Source organism: Mytilus galloprovincialis, chromosome 4 (genome assembly GCF_965363235.1).
Source record: "Mytilus galloprovincialis chromosome 4, xbMytGall1.hap1.1, whole genome shotgun sequence".
NCBI lineage: Eukaryota > Metazoa > Mollusca > Bivalvia > Mytilida > Mytilidae > Mytilus > Mytilus galloprovincialis.
Window position 1 is genome coordinate 12,866,676 of NC_134841.1, and position 15,072 is coordinate 12,881,747.

Here is a 15,072-nt window from a genome sequence, read left to right on the forward strand (position 1 = left end):
ATCATAAAATATTAAAATATAAAATGTCATGGTTAAAATTAACTTTAATTTATAGTAACTTCTATAAATGGGGAATGTGTCCAAAGGGACACAGATGATGCCCCCACTAGCATATAACTTTAAAAAGGGACATAACTCAAGAACTGTAAAAGTGAAGCTGCCAAAAATTGAACTTGAACTGAGTTTAGAGGTACTTAGAATTATATAATCATTTCATTAAATTTAGTTGAGACAAACTTAAGTTAAGAGAACAGAAACGAAAAAAATCTTCTATTTTTCCACTTGTAAAGACAAACTAAAGTTCTTGGCAAATTTCCAATGGAATTTATTAATAATAAAGTTTTCGGCAAATTTCAAATATACATAATTTAAAAGCAGTTTAGGTGAGATATTCAAATGAGTTTCAATTACCAACCTTACACTGCTTTTAAATTATGTTTTGCACTTAAGTAATTGTTCATTAACCTGGAAACCCTTTTCCCCCCTTTTTTAGCTCACCTGGCCTGAAGGGCCAAGTGAGCTTTTCTCATCATTTGGCGTCCTTCGTCGTCCGTCGTCGTCCGTCGTCGTCCTGCGTTAACTTTTAGAAAAATCTTCTCCTCTGAAACTACTGGGCCAAATTAAACCAAACATGGCCACAATCATCATTGGGGTATCTAGTTTTAAAAATGTGTCCGGTGACCCGGTCAACAAACCAAGATGGCCGCCATGGCAAAAAATAGAACATGGGGGTAAAATGCAGTTTTTGGCTTATAACTCAAAAACCAAAGCATTTAGAGCAAATCTGACATGGGGGTAAAATTGTTCATCAGGTCAAAATCTATCTGCCCTGAAATTTTCAGATGAATCGGACAACCTGTTGTTGGGTTGCTGCCCCTGAATTGGTAATTTTAAGGAAATTTTACTGTTTTTGGTTATTATCTTGAATATTATTATAGATAGAGATAAACTGTAAACAGCAATAATGTTCAGCAAAGTAAGATTTACAAATAAGTCAACATGACCGAAATGGTCAGTTGACCCCTTTAGGAATTATTGTCCTTTATAGTCAATTTTTAACCATTTTTCGTAAATCTTAATCTTTTACAAAAATCTTCTCCTCTGAAACTACTGGGCCAAATTAATCCAGACTTGGCCACAATCATCATTGGGGTATCTAGTTTTAAAAAATGTGTCCTATGACCCGGCCAACTAACCAAGATGGCCGCCACGCCTAAAAATAGAACATAGGGGTAAAATGCAGTTTTTGGCTTATAACTCAAAAACCAAAGCATTTAGAGCAAATCTGACATGGGTAAAAAAAATTATCGGGTCAAGATCTATCTGCCCTGAAATTTTCAAATGAATCAGACAACCTGTTGTTGGGTTGCTGCCCCTGAATTGGTAATTTTAAGGAAATGTTGCTGTTTTTGGTTATTATCTTGAATATTATTATAGATAGAGATAAACTGTAAACAGCAATAATGTACAGCAAAGTAAGACCTAAAAAGAAGTCAACATGACCAAAATGGTCAATTGACCCCTAAGGAGTTATTGCCCTTTATATAGTCATATTTTTAACAATTTTCACAAAATTTGTAAAATTTTACTAACATTTTCCACTGTAACTACTGGGTCAAGTTCATTATAGATAGAGATAATTGTAAGCAGCAAGAATGTTCAGTAAAGTGAGATCTACAAACACATCACCATCACCAAACCACAATTTTGTCTTGAATCCATCTGTGTCCTTTGTTTAGTATTCACATAGACCAAGGTGAGCGACACCGGCTCTTTAGAGCCTCTAGTTGCACCTTATTCCTTAACGGTTTGAGCCATAACTCCCAAAGACAATTCTTTCCATCCCCTTTGTGGTATTCCAATATCCAAAATCTAAATACATGGTTAGATTCAGCATGTCAAAGAACCCAAAGAATTCAATTTTTGATGAAATCAAATTAAGTTCACTTTTGGACCCTTTAGACCTCACTAGGGACCAATTTGATAACCGGGCCCAAATATCATAAATCTAAATACATGGTTAGATTCAGCATATCGAAGAACCCCATATATTCAATTTTTGTTGAAATCAAACAAAAGTAATTTTGGATCCCAATTTTGACCAACTTGAAAACTGGGCCCATAATAAAAAAACTAAGTACATGTTTAGATTCAGCATATCAAAGAACCCCATGAATTCAATTTTTGTCAAAATCAAACTAAGTTTAATTTTGGACCCTTTGGACCTTAATGTAGTACAATTTGAAAACAGGACCAAAAAATATAGAATCTAAATACACAGTTAGATTCGGCATATCAATGAACCCCCATAGTTCAATTTTTGATGAAATCAAACAAAGTTTAATTTTGAACCCTTTTGGCCCCTAATTCCTAAACTGTTGGAACCAAACCTCCCAAAAGCAATCCCAACCTTCCTTTTGTGGTCATAAACCTTGTGTTTAAATTTCATAGATTTCTATTTACTTATATGTACTACAATTATTGTGCGAAAACCAAAAAAATGCTTATTTGGGCCCTTTTTTAGCCCCTAATTCCTAAACTGTTGGAACCAAAACTCCCAAAATCAATCCCAACCTTCCTTTTGTGGTCATAAACCTTGTGTTTAAATTTCATAGATTTCTATTTACTTATACTACAGTTATTGTGCGAAAACCAAAAAAAATGCTTATTTGGGCCCTTTTTTAGCCCCTAATTCCTAAACTGTTACCAAAACTCCCAAATTCAATCCCAACCTTCCTTTTGTGGTCATAAACCTTGTGTTAAAATTTCATAGATTTCTATTTACTTATACTAGAGTTATTGTGCGAAAACCAAGAAAAATGCTTATTGGACCCTTTTTTGGCCCCTAATTCTTAAACTGTTGGGACCAAAACTTCCAAAATCAATCTTAACCTTCCTTTTGTTGTCATAAACCTTGTGTTTAAATTTCATAGATTTCTATTAACTTTTACTAAAGTTAAAGTGCAAAAACCAAATGTCTTCGGACGATGCCAACGTCATACCAATATAGGATGGCAAAAATTTTGCGGTCGTATAAAAGTAGACTGAATTCAAAATTGTGTCTTGCAGTGCATTTATTCTTAAATAGACAGTCATATGTTGTGCTGTTACACCAACATCTCAGGTAAAAGGGATAGTGTTTGTCCCACACATTAAATTTAACCTTGCCATATTCTGTATAAGCCTGTAATTCAGAGGTAGTTGTTTGTTTCTGTAAATTATATTTGTTTTTTCGTTTATTGATTTGTACATTAATCAGGTTATTAGTTTTTTTTGTTTCAATCCTTTACATTTGTTATTTCGGGGCCTTAAATATCTGACAGTTCTGACCATGCTGTATGGGTTTTGCTCATTGTTGAAGGCCCTATGGCAACCTATAGTGTTTAACTTTTACATCATTTCATGATGCCGCATCTCATACATTGTTGCAAGGGATCATTTTAAATATTTGATTTCAATACCTTGTACTCCAAGGTTGATCCGATCTCATTTTAAACTTGTCATATCTAAAGATCCATAGCATAAAACCTTTGGCCTCATATTAGATTGACAAACACTACCAAAGAATGCAATACTGCTGCATTACCCCATAAAGAGCTGGATTACCATAATTAGGTTCATCTGGCTGAAGTATGCTCAGAATCTTTTTCATCAATCACCCCTGGGTGGCAGGTAAACACTTGAAGACAGATATAGTTATACAGTAGCCATCCTTCAAAAGAGTTGGAAGATACTTTTAAAAACTCACAATTTAAAAAGAGAAACTGACAACACCATAGCAAAAAAAAGATGATGAAAAACTATAAACAAGTCCACAAATCACTTCAACGCAAACTGAGAAACACAAATTCCACCAGAGACCTTCAACATTTGAAGTGAAATTATCATACTCAAGACTCAGAATTCAACCGATTTAAAAAATACTGGATTTGGGGTTTCAAGTACATACATGTATTTGAACTCTAAGCACTGAGAAAAGGGGTGATCTCATGTGCTCTAGTAGGGTTGAAGGATCCACTAATGACACTTGTCATGTTGCCCATTGTAATTATCTTATCCACTAATGACACTTGTCATGTTGCCCATTGTAATTATCTTATCCACTAATGACACTTGTCATGTTGCCCATCGTAAGTATCTTATCCACTAATGATACTTGTCATGTTGCCCATTGTAATTATCTTATCCACTAATGATACTTGTCATGTTGCCCATTGTAATTATCTTATCCACTAATGACACTTGTCATGTTGCCCATTGTAATTATCTTATCCACTAATGATACTTGTCATGTTGCCCATTGTAATTATCTTATCCACTAATGACACTTGTCATGTTGCCCATTGTAATTATCTTATCCACTAATGATACTTGTCATGTTGCCCATTGTAATTATCTTATCCACTAATGATACTTGTCATGTTGCCCATTGTAATTATCTTATCCACTAATGACACTTGTCATGTTGCCCATTGTAATTATCTTATCCACTAATGACACTTGTCATGTTGCCCATTGTAATCATATAATGGGTGAAAAGTCTCATTCTGTCACATCTAAGAAAGAGGAGGTTGGTTCTTACAATTGGAACATATCTATGGTCATCTGTGACACAAATATTCCATAATTCAACTTTAGCCAATGGAACCCTTGGTTCAAAACTTCTTTGTAAGCAGCAACCCACTAATAAGGAAATTATGATATTTAGAGAATGAATTTGAAGGTCTGGAATATCAAGTTAACTATGAGATATATAGTCCATATATATATATATATATATATATATATATATATATATATATATATATATATATATATATGCAGGCACTGCTTGAATGATGCTTAACAGATCTAGATATTGGAAGTTCTATCAAATGATTCAGATGTTAGACCAACATTTTTTTTTTCCAAATTAAAGCAATGGTTTCATAGTTCTCCACAGTACATGATCTATGAAGAATTTGCTGTCAAATTGTTGAGACCAAGTGATAGAAAAACTAATGTTGGCTTCATAGACTAACTGAAGATACAAATAAACATAAAACAAAATTATTAAAAATTTCACAATTTATTACTTCCATTTTTAACATGTACTTGACATTTTTAAACACTTCCACTTTGCATCATCATCATTCATCCCAAATCAATATATATATAAAAACTTTCAACAGAAAGAAAGGATACAGACACAAAGTATCAAGTAATGCATTCAGATAAGCAAAAAAATCTTCAGCTTAGATTCAAAGTGGAACAAAAAATATGAATGATATATTTTTTATATCAATCCCACACTATCTCACATAGGAGTGCAAAATTACTAAATTTGTAGCAAGCATACTTAATTGCAATGTTTTTTAGTCTCAGATTTCAAAACTGGATTTGTTTTCAATAGTGTAAGAATAATAACAGGAGACAAACATTGACATATAAAGGGCTATATGTTTTGATTAAGTGTTCCCCAAAAATATGAAGATTGAATATTTTGAAATGCATTAATTTGTTTTAACCCTTATATTATTCCTTTAACATATATTTAAAGGAATGTGATACATGTTTGGTCTTAAGTTATACCAAGTTTTCCAGAAACAGTGAAGTCATGGTAGTTGAGATTAAAATTCAAAAAAATAAATCTTTTATTAATAATTTCTTACAGCAAGTTTTAAAATGCTTTTCATAAGCATGCTCAGATTTGTTTTCCCTTATATCTTTTTTATTGGTTCCAGTTTGCAGCTTAAATTTGCTATTTTCTTTGAGATATTTTTTTTACCTTTTAAGAATCACATATCTCCTCACAGTGACCTTCTGGTGTAAGAATCACATGTCTCCTCACAATGACCTTCTGGTGTAAGAATCACATGTCTCCTCACAATGACCTTCTGGTGACAATGTAAATTTTACTTCACATTTTCAAGATCTTACTTATGTTACTCTAAAAGTATCAAATTGAAAAAAATAAATGAAAATGTAATTTAAAACTTTCTCAAGAAAAGCTGACTTATTATGTAAATGACTTCCCGGTCTCTGTATCACATTCCTAATACTACATCAAAAGTGTTATTGCATGTACTTAGAAAGTCTGGAAAGTGAACTTAAATTGGTGGTTTACATTAAAATATTAAATAAACAAACAAATAAAAAATTCAACAAATAACACCAGTGACAATTAAATATAGTAACTAATGGTAAATAAGCTATAAATTAATTAAACCACATACACTTTTTTTACATGCACACATCCAACTCATTTATAACATCCAAATTTCATTAATACACACCTATGTACACACACCATTACATGTTACATCTAATACAGTAATAGATCACCAGAAACAAATATAATACAAAATGAAATTAACGATATTTCACCATAAGATGGTACACAAGAAAAATATAAAACTGTTCCATCTCATCATAACCTGATTATATAATATGTGCTAGGCTAACATCTGATAGAAACTTTCATTCTAAATAATGATTTTCCTTAAAGGTGTCAGTCATACGTTTATTTTCAAATTTGTTACAAGGTTTGACATTCTTTCTGATATACACACCATTTAAAAATATCATTGAGAATTTGCAACTGCTTTTAAAGTCCTCCATAATCGGAATAAACTCTTGAAAACAGGTATTGAACTTTCAACAGTATTTTTAAAGATAGTTAACTACTTAGAAAAGCTTTTATACTATATATGGGTCCTTATTTTACAAACAGAACTCCAGACATGAGCTTTGAGAATCATTCACCCTAATTTCAAATAACTTTTCAAACTAATATTTGACAAAAAATATGAATTTATGAAAATTAATCAATGCCTCAATTTATCTTGTAAGAATTGAATTTTATGAGGAATGAATGAAAAATGAAATCTTTCTATGTCTTTAAAACTTAATGTTTTGTCAAGTGTATAATTTGTTCATCGGAAATTGCGATATTTATTTAACATATAAACTATAAAAGTACAGTGTTTATAAGATTTTGTATGCTTTTCAAAAATGAACAACTGGAAATCTTTGAAATTGTGTTAATTATATATAAGTAACATGTAACTTGCTTAAGGAATGTCATTAACATGTCTATGAAGACTAAAGTATATACATGTTTAGACGAGTTGTATATCAGTGTTCCAGCTAGGTTTTCAAAAGGGCAGGGTGCCAATCCTGAAAAGGGCATTTAACGCGCGATATGATAATATGAAAAGGGCATATTTTAATAAAAGATGTTAATCAAACATTTGTGTTTATTTGTTGAATCACAGGTTATACAAGAACAATATCTTTAGCCCATATAGAACTCTATCTTTCTACTTTTAAGGCTGAAAAACTTGTCAAGCAGCTTGTCACACAAGTTTTTTTATCATTGCTTGGCAAAGTTGAACTTTATATGCAGTATGTTTTGAAAGGAGACCTGTTTCAAACTGTTTCTATGGTCTACCACATTTTACCAGTTTCACCTTTCTACCCCTGCAGTGCTTGATGGCAATACAGCACAAAACAGCTGTGCTCAGTAAATTCACAGTTTTAGGATATAAAGCAACAGTGAAAAATAGGATCAAAAATAAAGAATACAGAAAAAGATTACCAAGGCACCCTACCAACACTGCTACTAAGACCCTCTTTAACTTTTCCCATAACTCAAAATAAATACCTAAACATATATGTTCTTAAGCAAGAAGTATGGAGACACATTTTAGAATATGTAAATGGGTTACTCAATGCTAGGAAAAAAATCAGATTGAGTTATCTTTCTTTATTCGGGTGTGCTCCTTCTTTGGAGGATTATAAACAGTACGTAAATATGATGTAAATATGATCACAATATGGCGGTCGATTTTGTTATTTTCGTATCAAAAATGAAGGCAGTCAATGACAAATACGTCTGAATTTTCTGTTTATTTTACAGAAAACAAGTAAAACAATGTCTTCAACGAGTTTATAATGGTTTTCCAACTTTCTGTCATTACGTATCTTCCATGAAACTACGGTAAACATCGCAAATTGTGCCCAAGTTGTTGTATGCACATTTCTTCAAAGATAATTGCCGACTGACCGATTCTATTTGAACGAATTAATGTTGATGATCATTAATGACCCATCCGATAAACGGATTACCTATAACAACAGATTATGACACCAGTTGTAACCATTGATTAGCTTGGGGTCGTAAACAAAAGTCATAAACTTTTCCCCAGGTAAAATTTAGTAATTAGCGTATCATATCAATACGCATTTTAATATGCAATCGATCTTCAAAAAAAGGCAGGGCGCCCTGGAAACTGTAAAAAGGGCACAGGGCGCCACTCGGAAAAAGGGCGGGCGCCGCGCCCTCTGAAATCGGCCTAGCTGGAACACTGTATATACATGTATATATAAACAAGTCTAAATTGAAAACTACGTTCAAACATACATTCTTAAGGGATATTGTCTACTCAATAATAATTGAGTTATTAAATTATAACGACAGAAGCATAACAGATGAACTAATCTGTTAGATGATCAGATCTATTTTCAATTGAACAAAAAATCATCTATCTGGTCTGTTTATAACATATCAATTCTTTTATACAATAAATTAATATAGCAGGTTAATTTGAAAACATAAAATCTATTTCACTTTTCTCTCAGAGTAGACAATATCCCTTCAGTACATTTCTTTCATTTGTCATTCAAAATACACATACAGAGCTGATCAAAGCTCATTTACTTTCATTTCGGCTTTTTTAACTTATATCTTAAACAAAAAGTACAGTCATAACAAGGTATATTGTACCTATGACATGGTAGAGCTTTCATTTCAAAAACTTGTATTTGAAAATAACACACATTTGTCTTGCATTGTCAGTTAGTTGTGAAAAACATGATTTTGATCAACAAAATATGTTAACCTGACCACACATGTACAATGTATGCTGACCATAGCCAGACATTCATCAGATATAGCGAAAAAAGCACCTTTAAAATGTCAACATTATTTTCAAATTATTCAATCATTTCTTAAAAACTTAAAGAAGTCAATATAGACATATTGTTCAATGATTTCTGAGTAATATGTATGTAGGATATGGAATATGAGTGAAAAGTTTGCAGTTATTTGTGGTGTTTGACTTTTTCTATCACAGCTCCCCCGCCCTAGTAATTTAATAAGCACTCTCTATTACCTGTACTAGTTAAAAACTATTGCTCAACCGGAGCAGAAAAACCCTCAGCAAAAAAAAAGATTACAGGAGAGTTGAGATAATGGACATCCTCATATTGGTAATTACTATTAGATTTACCATATTTACAGATAAATTTATATTTTACATTTTGTTCATTTTTTTTTTAAATCACCAAATGTTCAGTATCAACTAAGTCATATAAGTAATATTTTTCTTTGACTTTGATAATAATTCTATCACAGAAACAAAATTAAATGGGACTTTACTATAAATAAATGACTAAATTGTGTTCTACTTAAATAACTAACGTTAAAATACAGTTCTACAAGTTGTAAAGAAAATCATTCATTTTATTATGTTACTTCATTTGAAGCTGCTTTCATCTATCATAATTTAAACTTCATGCCAAAATAAGTATTATTAATTTTTACAGTATCATACTCGACATATTTTAAATGAGTAAAACAGTATCATCTTGTTTTTTTTATATAGGAATATATATTGAATACTTTAGTAGTATTCATGGTATTTTAAAAGCAAAGTAAATAATTACTGCCATCCAAGAAAAAGCCTTCCTCCAACCTGAATGTTAATACAGGGTGCTTTGTCTCGATTCTTCCTTTTAAAAAGGATGATCCAATTATTTAATCCACTCAAAATTCAAATTCCAAATATGATCAATATATCAAGATTCTCCACCATTACCGGAATCGTCATCATCTTCTGCGTAATAATCATCGTCCTCATCATCATCCTCATCATCATCATCACCTACATAATCATCATCGTCATAAAAGTCTACATCATCATGAGGTTTAGGTTTTATACTAACACAATATTCCTGTAGAGTTGTTGGAACTGTGACCCCATCTCTTTCAGCATCCTTTTTTGTATCTTGAACTTGTTTCCTGAATAAGAACAACTTTTTGTTCAATAATCATGAAACAGCAATATGAAAGAAACTGTATATATCTTACAAGCATTATTTTGGTTCAGGTGGCCAATATGAAAGTGAATTTAGAACATTAAACAAAAATTGTTCCTGTCCTTTTATAAGACAATTTTTCATGAAATATTGTAAGAATATTGTTTAATTTAACCCCTCATTTTATATTAAATACACCAACAAGCTTGCAAATTATTACATACTACCAAGGACTTAAATAATAGAATAACAATAAAGTACCAGTTTTGTAGATCAAATGAAAGAAATCCTCGCTTATCTGACATTTCTCATCCTTCAGTTGTAAGTAAACCTTGTAACAATCCTAGATATATCTAATTAGATTCCCACTGTTATCTAAGTAAACCTTGTAACAATCCTAGATATATCTAATTAGATTTTATTCCCACTGTTATCTAAGTAAACCTTGTAACAATCCTAGATATATCTAATTAGATTCCCACTGTTATCTAAGTAAACCTTGTAACAATCCTAGATATATCTAATTAGATTTTATTCCCACTGTTATCTAAGTAAACCTTGTAACAATCCTAGAAATATCTAATTAGATTCCCACTGTTATCTAAGTAAACCTTGTAACAATCCTAGATATATCTAATTAGATTTTATTCCCACTGTTATCTAAGTAAACCTTGTAACAATCCTAGATATATCTAATTAGATTTTATTCCCACTGTTATCTAAGTAAACCTTGTAACAATCCTAGATATATCTAATTAGATTTTATTCCCACTGTTATCTAAGTAAACCTTGTAACAATCCTAGATATATCTAATTAGATTTTATTCCCACTGTTATCTAAGTAAACCTTGTAACAATCGTAGATATATCTAATTAGATTTTATTCCCACTGTTATCTAAGTAAAAGATATATCTAATTAGATTTTATTCCCACTGTTATCTAAGTAAACCTTGTAACAATCCTAGATATATCTAATTAGATTTTATTCCCACTGTTATCTAAGTAAACCTTGTAACAATCCTAGATATATCTAATTAGATTTTATTCCCACTGTTATCTAAGTAAACCTTGTAACAATCCTAGATATATCTAATTAGATTTTATTCCCACTGTTATCTAAGTAAACCTTGTAACAATCCTAGATATATCTAATTAGATTTTATTCCCACTGTTATCTAAGTAAACCTTGTAACAATCCTAGATATATCTAATTAGATTTTATTCCCACTGTTATCTAAGTAACCCTTGTAACAATCCTAGATATATCTAATTAGATTTTATTCCCACTGTTATCAGTTTAATGTTGCATACATATACATATAAAATGAACCAGTAATATCTAATTAGATTTTATTCCCACTGTTTAATGTTGCATACATATACATATAAAATAAGCCAGTAAAACCTATATCATTTGTTTACTGTTACCATGGTTACCTGATTATATTCTCATATTCTTTATCTCGTCCTTTGGAATCCTTGAATTTTCTGAACATGACAGAAGCATCAACATTTGCTGGAGAGAATGTATTTGGCTCGTTGAGAAGTGATATAATACTAAGTAGGATTGTTCTGCCAAAATAAATGTCGACATGTAAGACAAAGTTTATACTAATCTGATGAACATCGCAGTAACGCTACTTATATATACAATATTTGTTGTTACTCACAATTAACTGTCTTATGTTGAGTAATATAGTTTCACACTTGATGCAGAGGTAGTATATATAACTAATTGTGTATGTACATGTGTATGTAGTATAACTGTTCAAAAATCAGTATTAACATGATTAACATTGCATTGCATCGAAATAGAATGCATGTTTTCATATCTTCTCTGATCGTTAATTATGTCAGCTGTAAACATGTGATTCATTATTTAAAATTGTGTGTATGAAGCTTGATAAATTCATGTAGGGTAAATCCATATATATATATTATGAAAGTTGGAACTTTGATACAATGCATATGTCTGTAGAAAATTAACAAAATTTACATAATTTAGGCAAAATAAATAAACAAAGCATGAAATTTCCTTAAAAAATCTTCTCATGGTTAGATACATGTAATATGTACATAGTAAAAAGAAACTAGTTATGATATCAAAGGCAAGAGTTAATCAAGTAATTAAAATATCATTTTTTTTGTTTATACATGAACGTTGTTGCTAATTAATGTTACGTAAGTCCTGATGAACACTTTACCTAACATTTTGTGTAGGGTTCCATCTTTCTGAAGGTAATTCACCACTTTGTGGATCGTCAATTGGAGGGTGTAGGATAGATATACATACATCACCATTCTACAAACATATCATCTTTTAATGAATAACAAATAAAAACAAATAAACATTCATCACCATTCTACAAACATATCATATTTTAATGAATAACAAATAAAATTCTAACATTTAAATATAATAATACATTAAGATAGTATTCTCGTATCTGAATCAGGCCTGGAGCTCCACAACCATTAACATAAGTTAAATATATATCAATCAACAAATCAGCAAGTTTTATCATGTTAATCATGTTAATAGGTATCAAGTCATCTCCAATGAATGATGTTACACAAAAGACAGGGGAAATGAGAAAAGTCATAAAGATGACAGATGCAAGTCCACAAATTTTTTTTGAGTTTTGTTTTTTATGAAACTGTGTAAGATCATAGATTAAATTTACCTCTTTAAAAGTATCTTGAATGATTTCTCAAGCTCATTTAACACACAAAAGGTGGACATGATCATTTATATGTATAAATATATATTGAAAATATTAAACATATTATTCACACATGAAATCCTACAAAACTTAAAGAATAGTATTTACCTCATATACGTTGGGATGCCACATCTTGGAAATGAACTTTACACTTGGTGGATTGTATGGATAATCATTAGGAAACTTCATATGTGCCTTGAAAATAAATTATTTAACATTGTATGGATAATCATTAGGAAACTTCATATGTGCCTCGAAAATAAAAAATTTAACATTGTATGGATAATCATTATAAGGAAACTTCATGTGTGCCTTGAAAATAAAACATTTAATATTGTATGGATAATCATTATAAGGAAACTTCATATATATATGTGCCTGGGAAAAAAAGTATTTAACATTGTATGGATAATCAATAGGAAACTTCATATGTGCCTAGGAAAAAAACATTATAAACGTTACATTGTACAGTTGTATGGATAATCATTATAAGGAAACTTCATATGTGCCTGTAAAAAACAATTTAACATTGTATGGATATTATAATTATTAGGAAACTTCATACATTTATGTGTCGCGGAAAAAAAACATTTAACATTGTATGGATATACATGTACACTGTACAATCATTTTGAAACTTCATATGTCCCTGAAAAAAAACCTTTTAACATTGTATGGATAATCATAATGAAACTTCTTACATATTTAGATGTCACAATTACAAATGTATGTGCCTGGAAAAAAAAACACATTTAACATTGTACATGTACATGTTGCATGGATAATCATTTATAGAATAATTAGAAAACTTCATAATTATGTGCCTGGGAAAAAAACACAATTAAAATTGTATGGATAATCATTAGGAAATTTCATACAAGTACATTGTACATGTACATGTATGTGCCTTTTTAAAAAAGCATTTAACAATAGTCAGATTTCTACAGTCTTCATGCTCAAGACTTGATTAGGGGATGTGGTCCTGAAAGAGTTGGCAATTCTTTTTTATGAAACAAAGCATTACCAACTTTTTTAATTTGTCTTTTAGTTCGGAATGGGGAATATTTGTGTAAAGTGTAGAAAAGTAAAATGTTTTAATACTAAATGCAAGATAAAAGAGTTTTAGATAATCATGATCATGATGATGGTATTTGCTTTAAAAGATCTTTTGAATTTTTTAGTATCAACATCCGACTCATGCCACCTCCAGAATAGGCAGTTTCACAATAACTTTGAAACCCGGCTTTGATTGGTCATGTACATGTTGGTCCAAAAATAAAGTCCTAATAAAGAATTCCCTTCAAAAAATGAATAATCCTTAATTCTCCCCAGAAAATCCTTATTTCATGATAGAAAAGTAAAAAAAATCTCTTTGTGAAGGGAAGTAATTATATATAATCATGGTAATACAAATTTGAAAGAATTTCAACCTCCAGCCTCAAAATTTGTGTCGGTGATAAAATTCATGTTAAATAATTTAGCATGTTTAAAAAGGGGTTTTGTGGAGTACTGGCCATGGGAAGATCCAGCAAAATACTGTTGTTTGTTAGGACACATGTCATACTTGTGTAGTTTAGGTATCCAATACAGTGATGGACTATCCAGGATTTCCTCTTTAAGTCAACTGCTTGTGGGGGTATAAAAATTAATTTTCAAAAAGCATGATGACAGGACATTCAAACTGTCAAAAATCCAATTGTAACATTCAATACCTATCATAAGCTCTTGAGGAACATAAAACATGTAAGCACCCGTCTCATATCATCATGCTTGGTATTTGTTTATGTTACTGTTTTGACCAGAGTCCTAAGGCTAAGGCTAATGTGTGGATTGATCCTGTGTAAATAAATTCCTTTATTTAAAGACTGTGCGTATCCATGGTAAATTACCTTGAAATAACCACCTTCATACAATGTACCAGGAGGTCCGAAGATAGCGACTTCCCATTCAAATAGATTTTCATCATTGATTAGATTTACTCGAAAACCCTCTACTGGCTCCTCTTGAATTTTCTTCAGCTCCAACTGGAGAGCTTTTACAGCCCCTCCAATGGGACTCACTGCCATGTCTACTGTCAGTTAAATATCAGGATGAGCTAAAATGAAGACCAGGAAATGAAATTTATGTTAAATTTCTTTGTGTTGTTCTTTGTGTTTTGTTTCTGCAATATGGCGATGGAATGACGTCACGAATGAGAATTTAGAGATTTTACGACAAAGACAGATCTTAAAGATAAACATTTCATTAATTTGGAGCAAATTGTTTTAA

General features: G+C 31.0%; 1 protein-coding gene across 2 annotated transcripts; it reads right to left on the reverse strand.

The window, feature by feature from the left end:
- Positions 1-5,049: 5,049 nt before the first annotated feature.
- LOC143071390 (ubiquitin-conjugating enzyme E2 R2-like) lies at positions 5,050-14,993 on the reverse strand. Of its 2 annotated transcripts, XR_012976891.1 has the most exons (6): positions 14,694-14,993; positions 12,913-12,999; positions 12,286-12,383; positions 11,519-11,653; positions 5,874-10,063; positions 5,050-5,799 (listed from the first exon to the last, which is right to left on the reverse strand). XR_012976891.1 is itself a non-coding variant. In XM_076245647.1 (5 exons), exons 1-5 carry the CDS (start codon positions 14,868-14,870, stop codon positions 9,841-9,843), a joined length of 720 nt encoding a protein of 239 aa, XP_076101762.1. In that variant the 5' UTR covers positions 14,871-14,993; the 3' UTR covers positions 5,050-9,840. The 2 variants fall into 2 exon arrangements, 1 of the variants encoding a protein (XP_076101762.1); XM_076245647.1 differs by having other exon boundaries at positions 5,050-10,063.
- Positions 14,994-15,072: the final 79 nt, after the last annotated feature.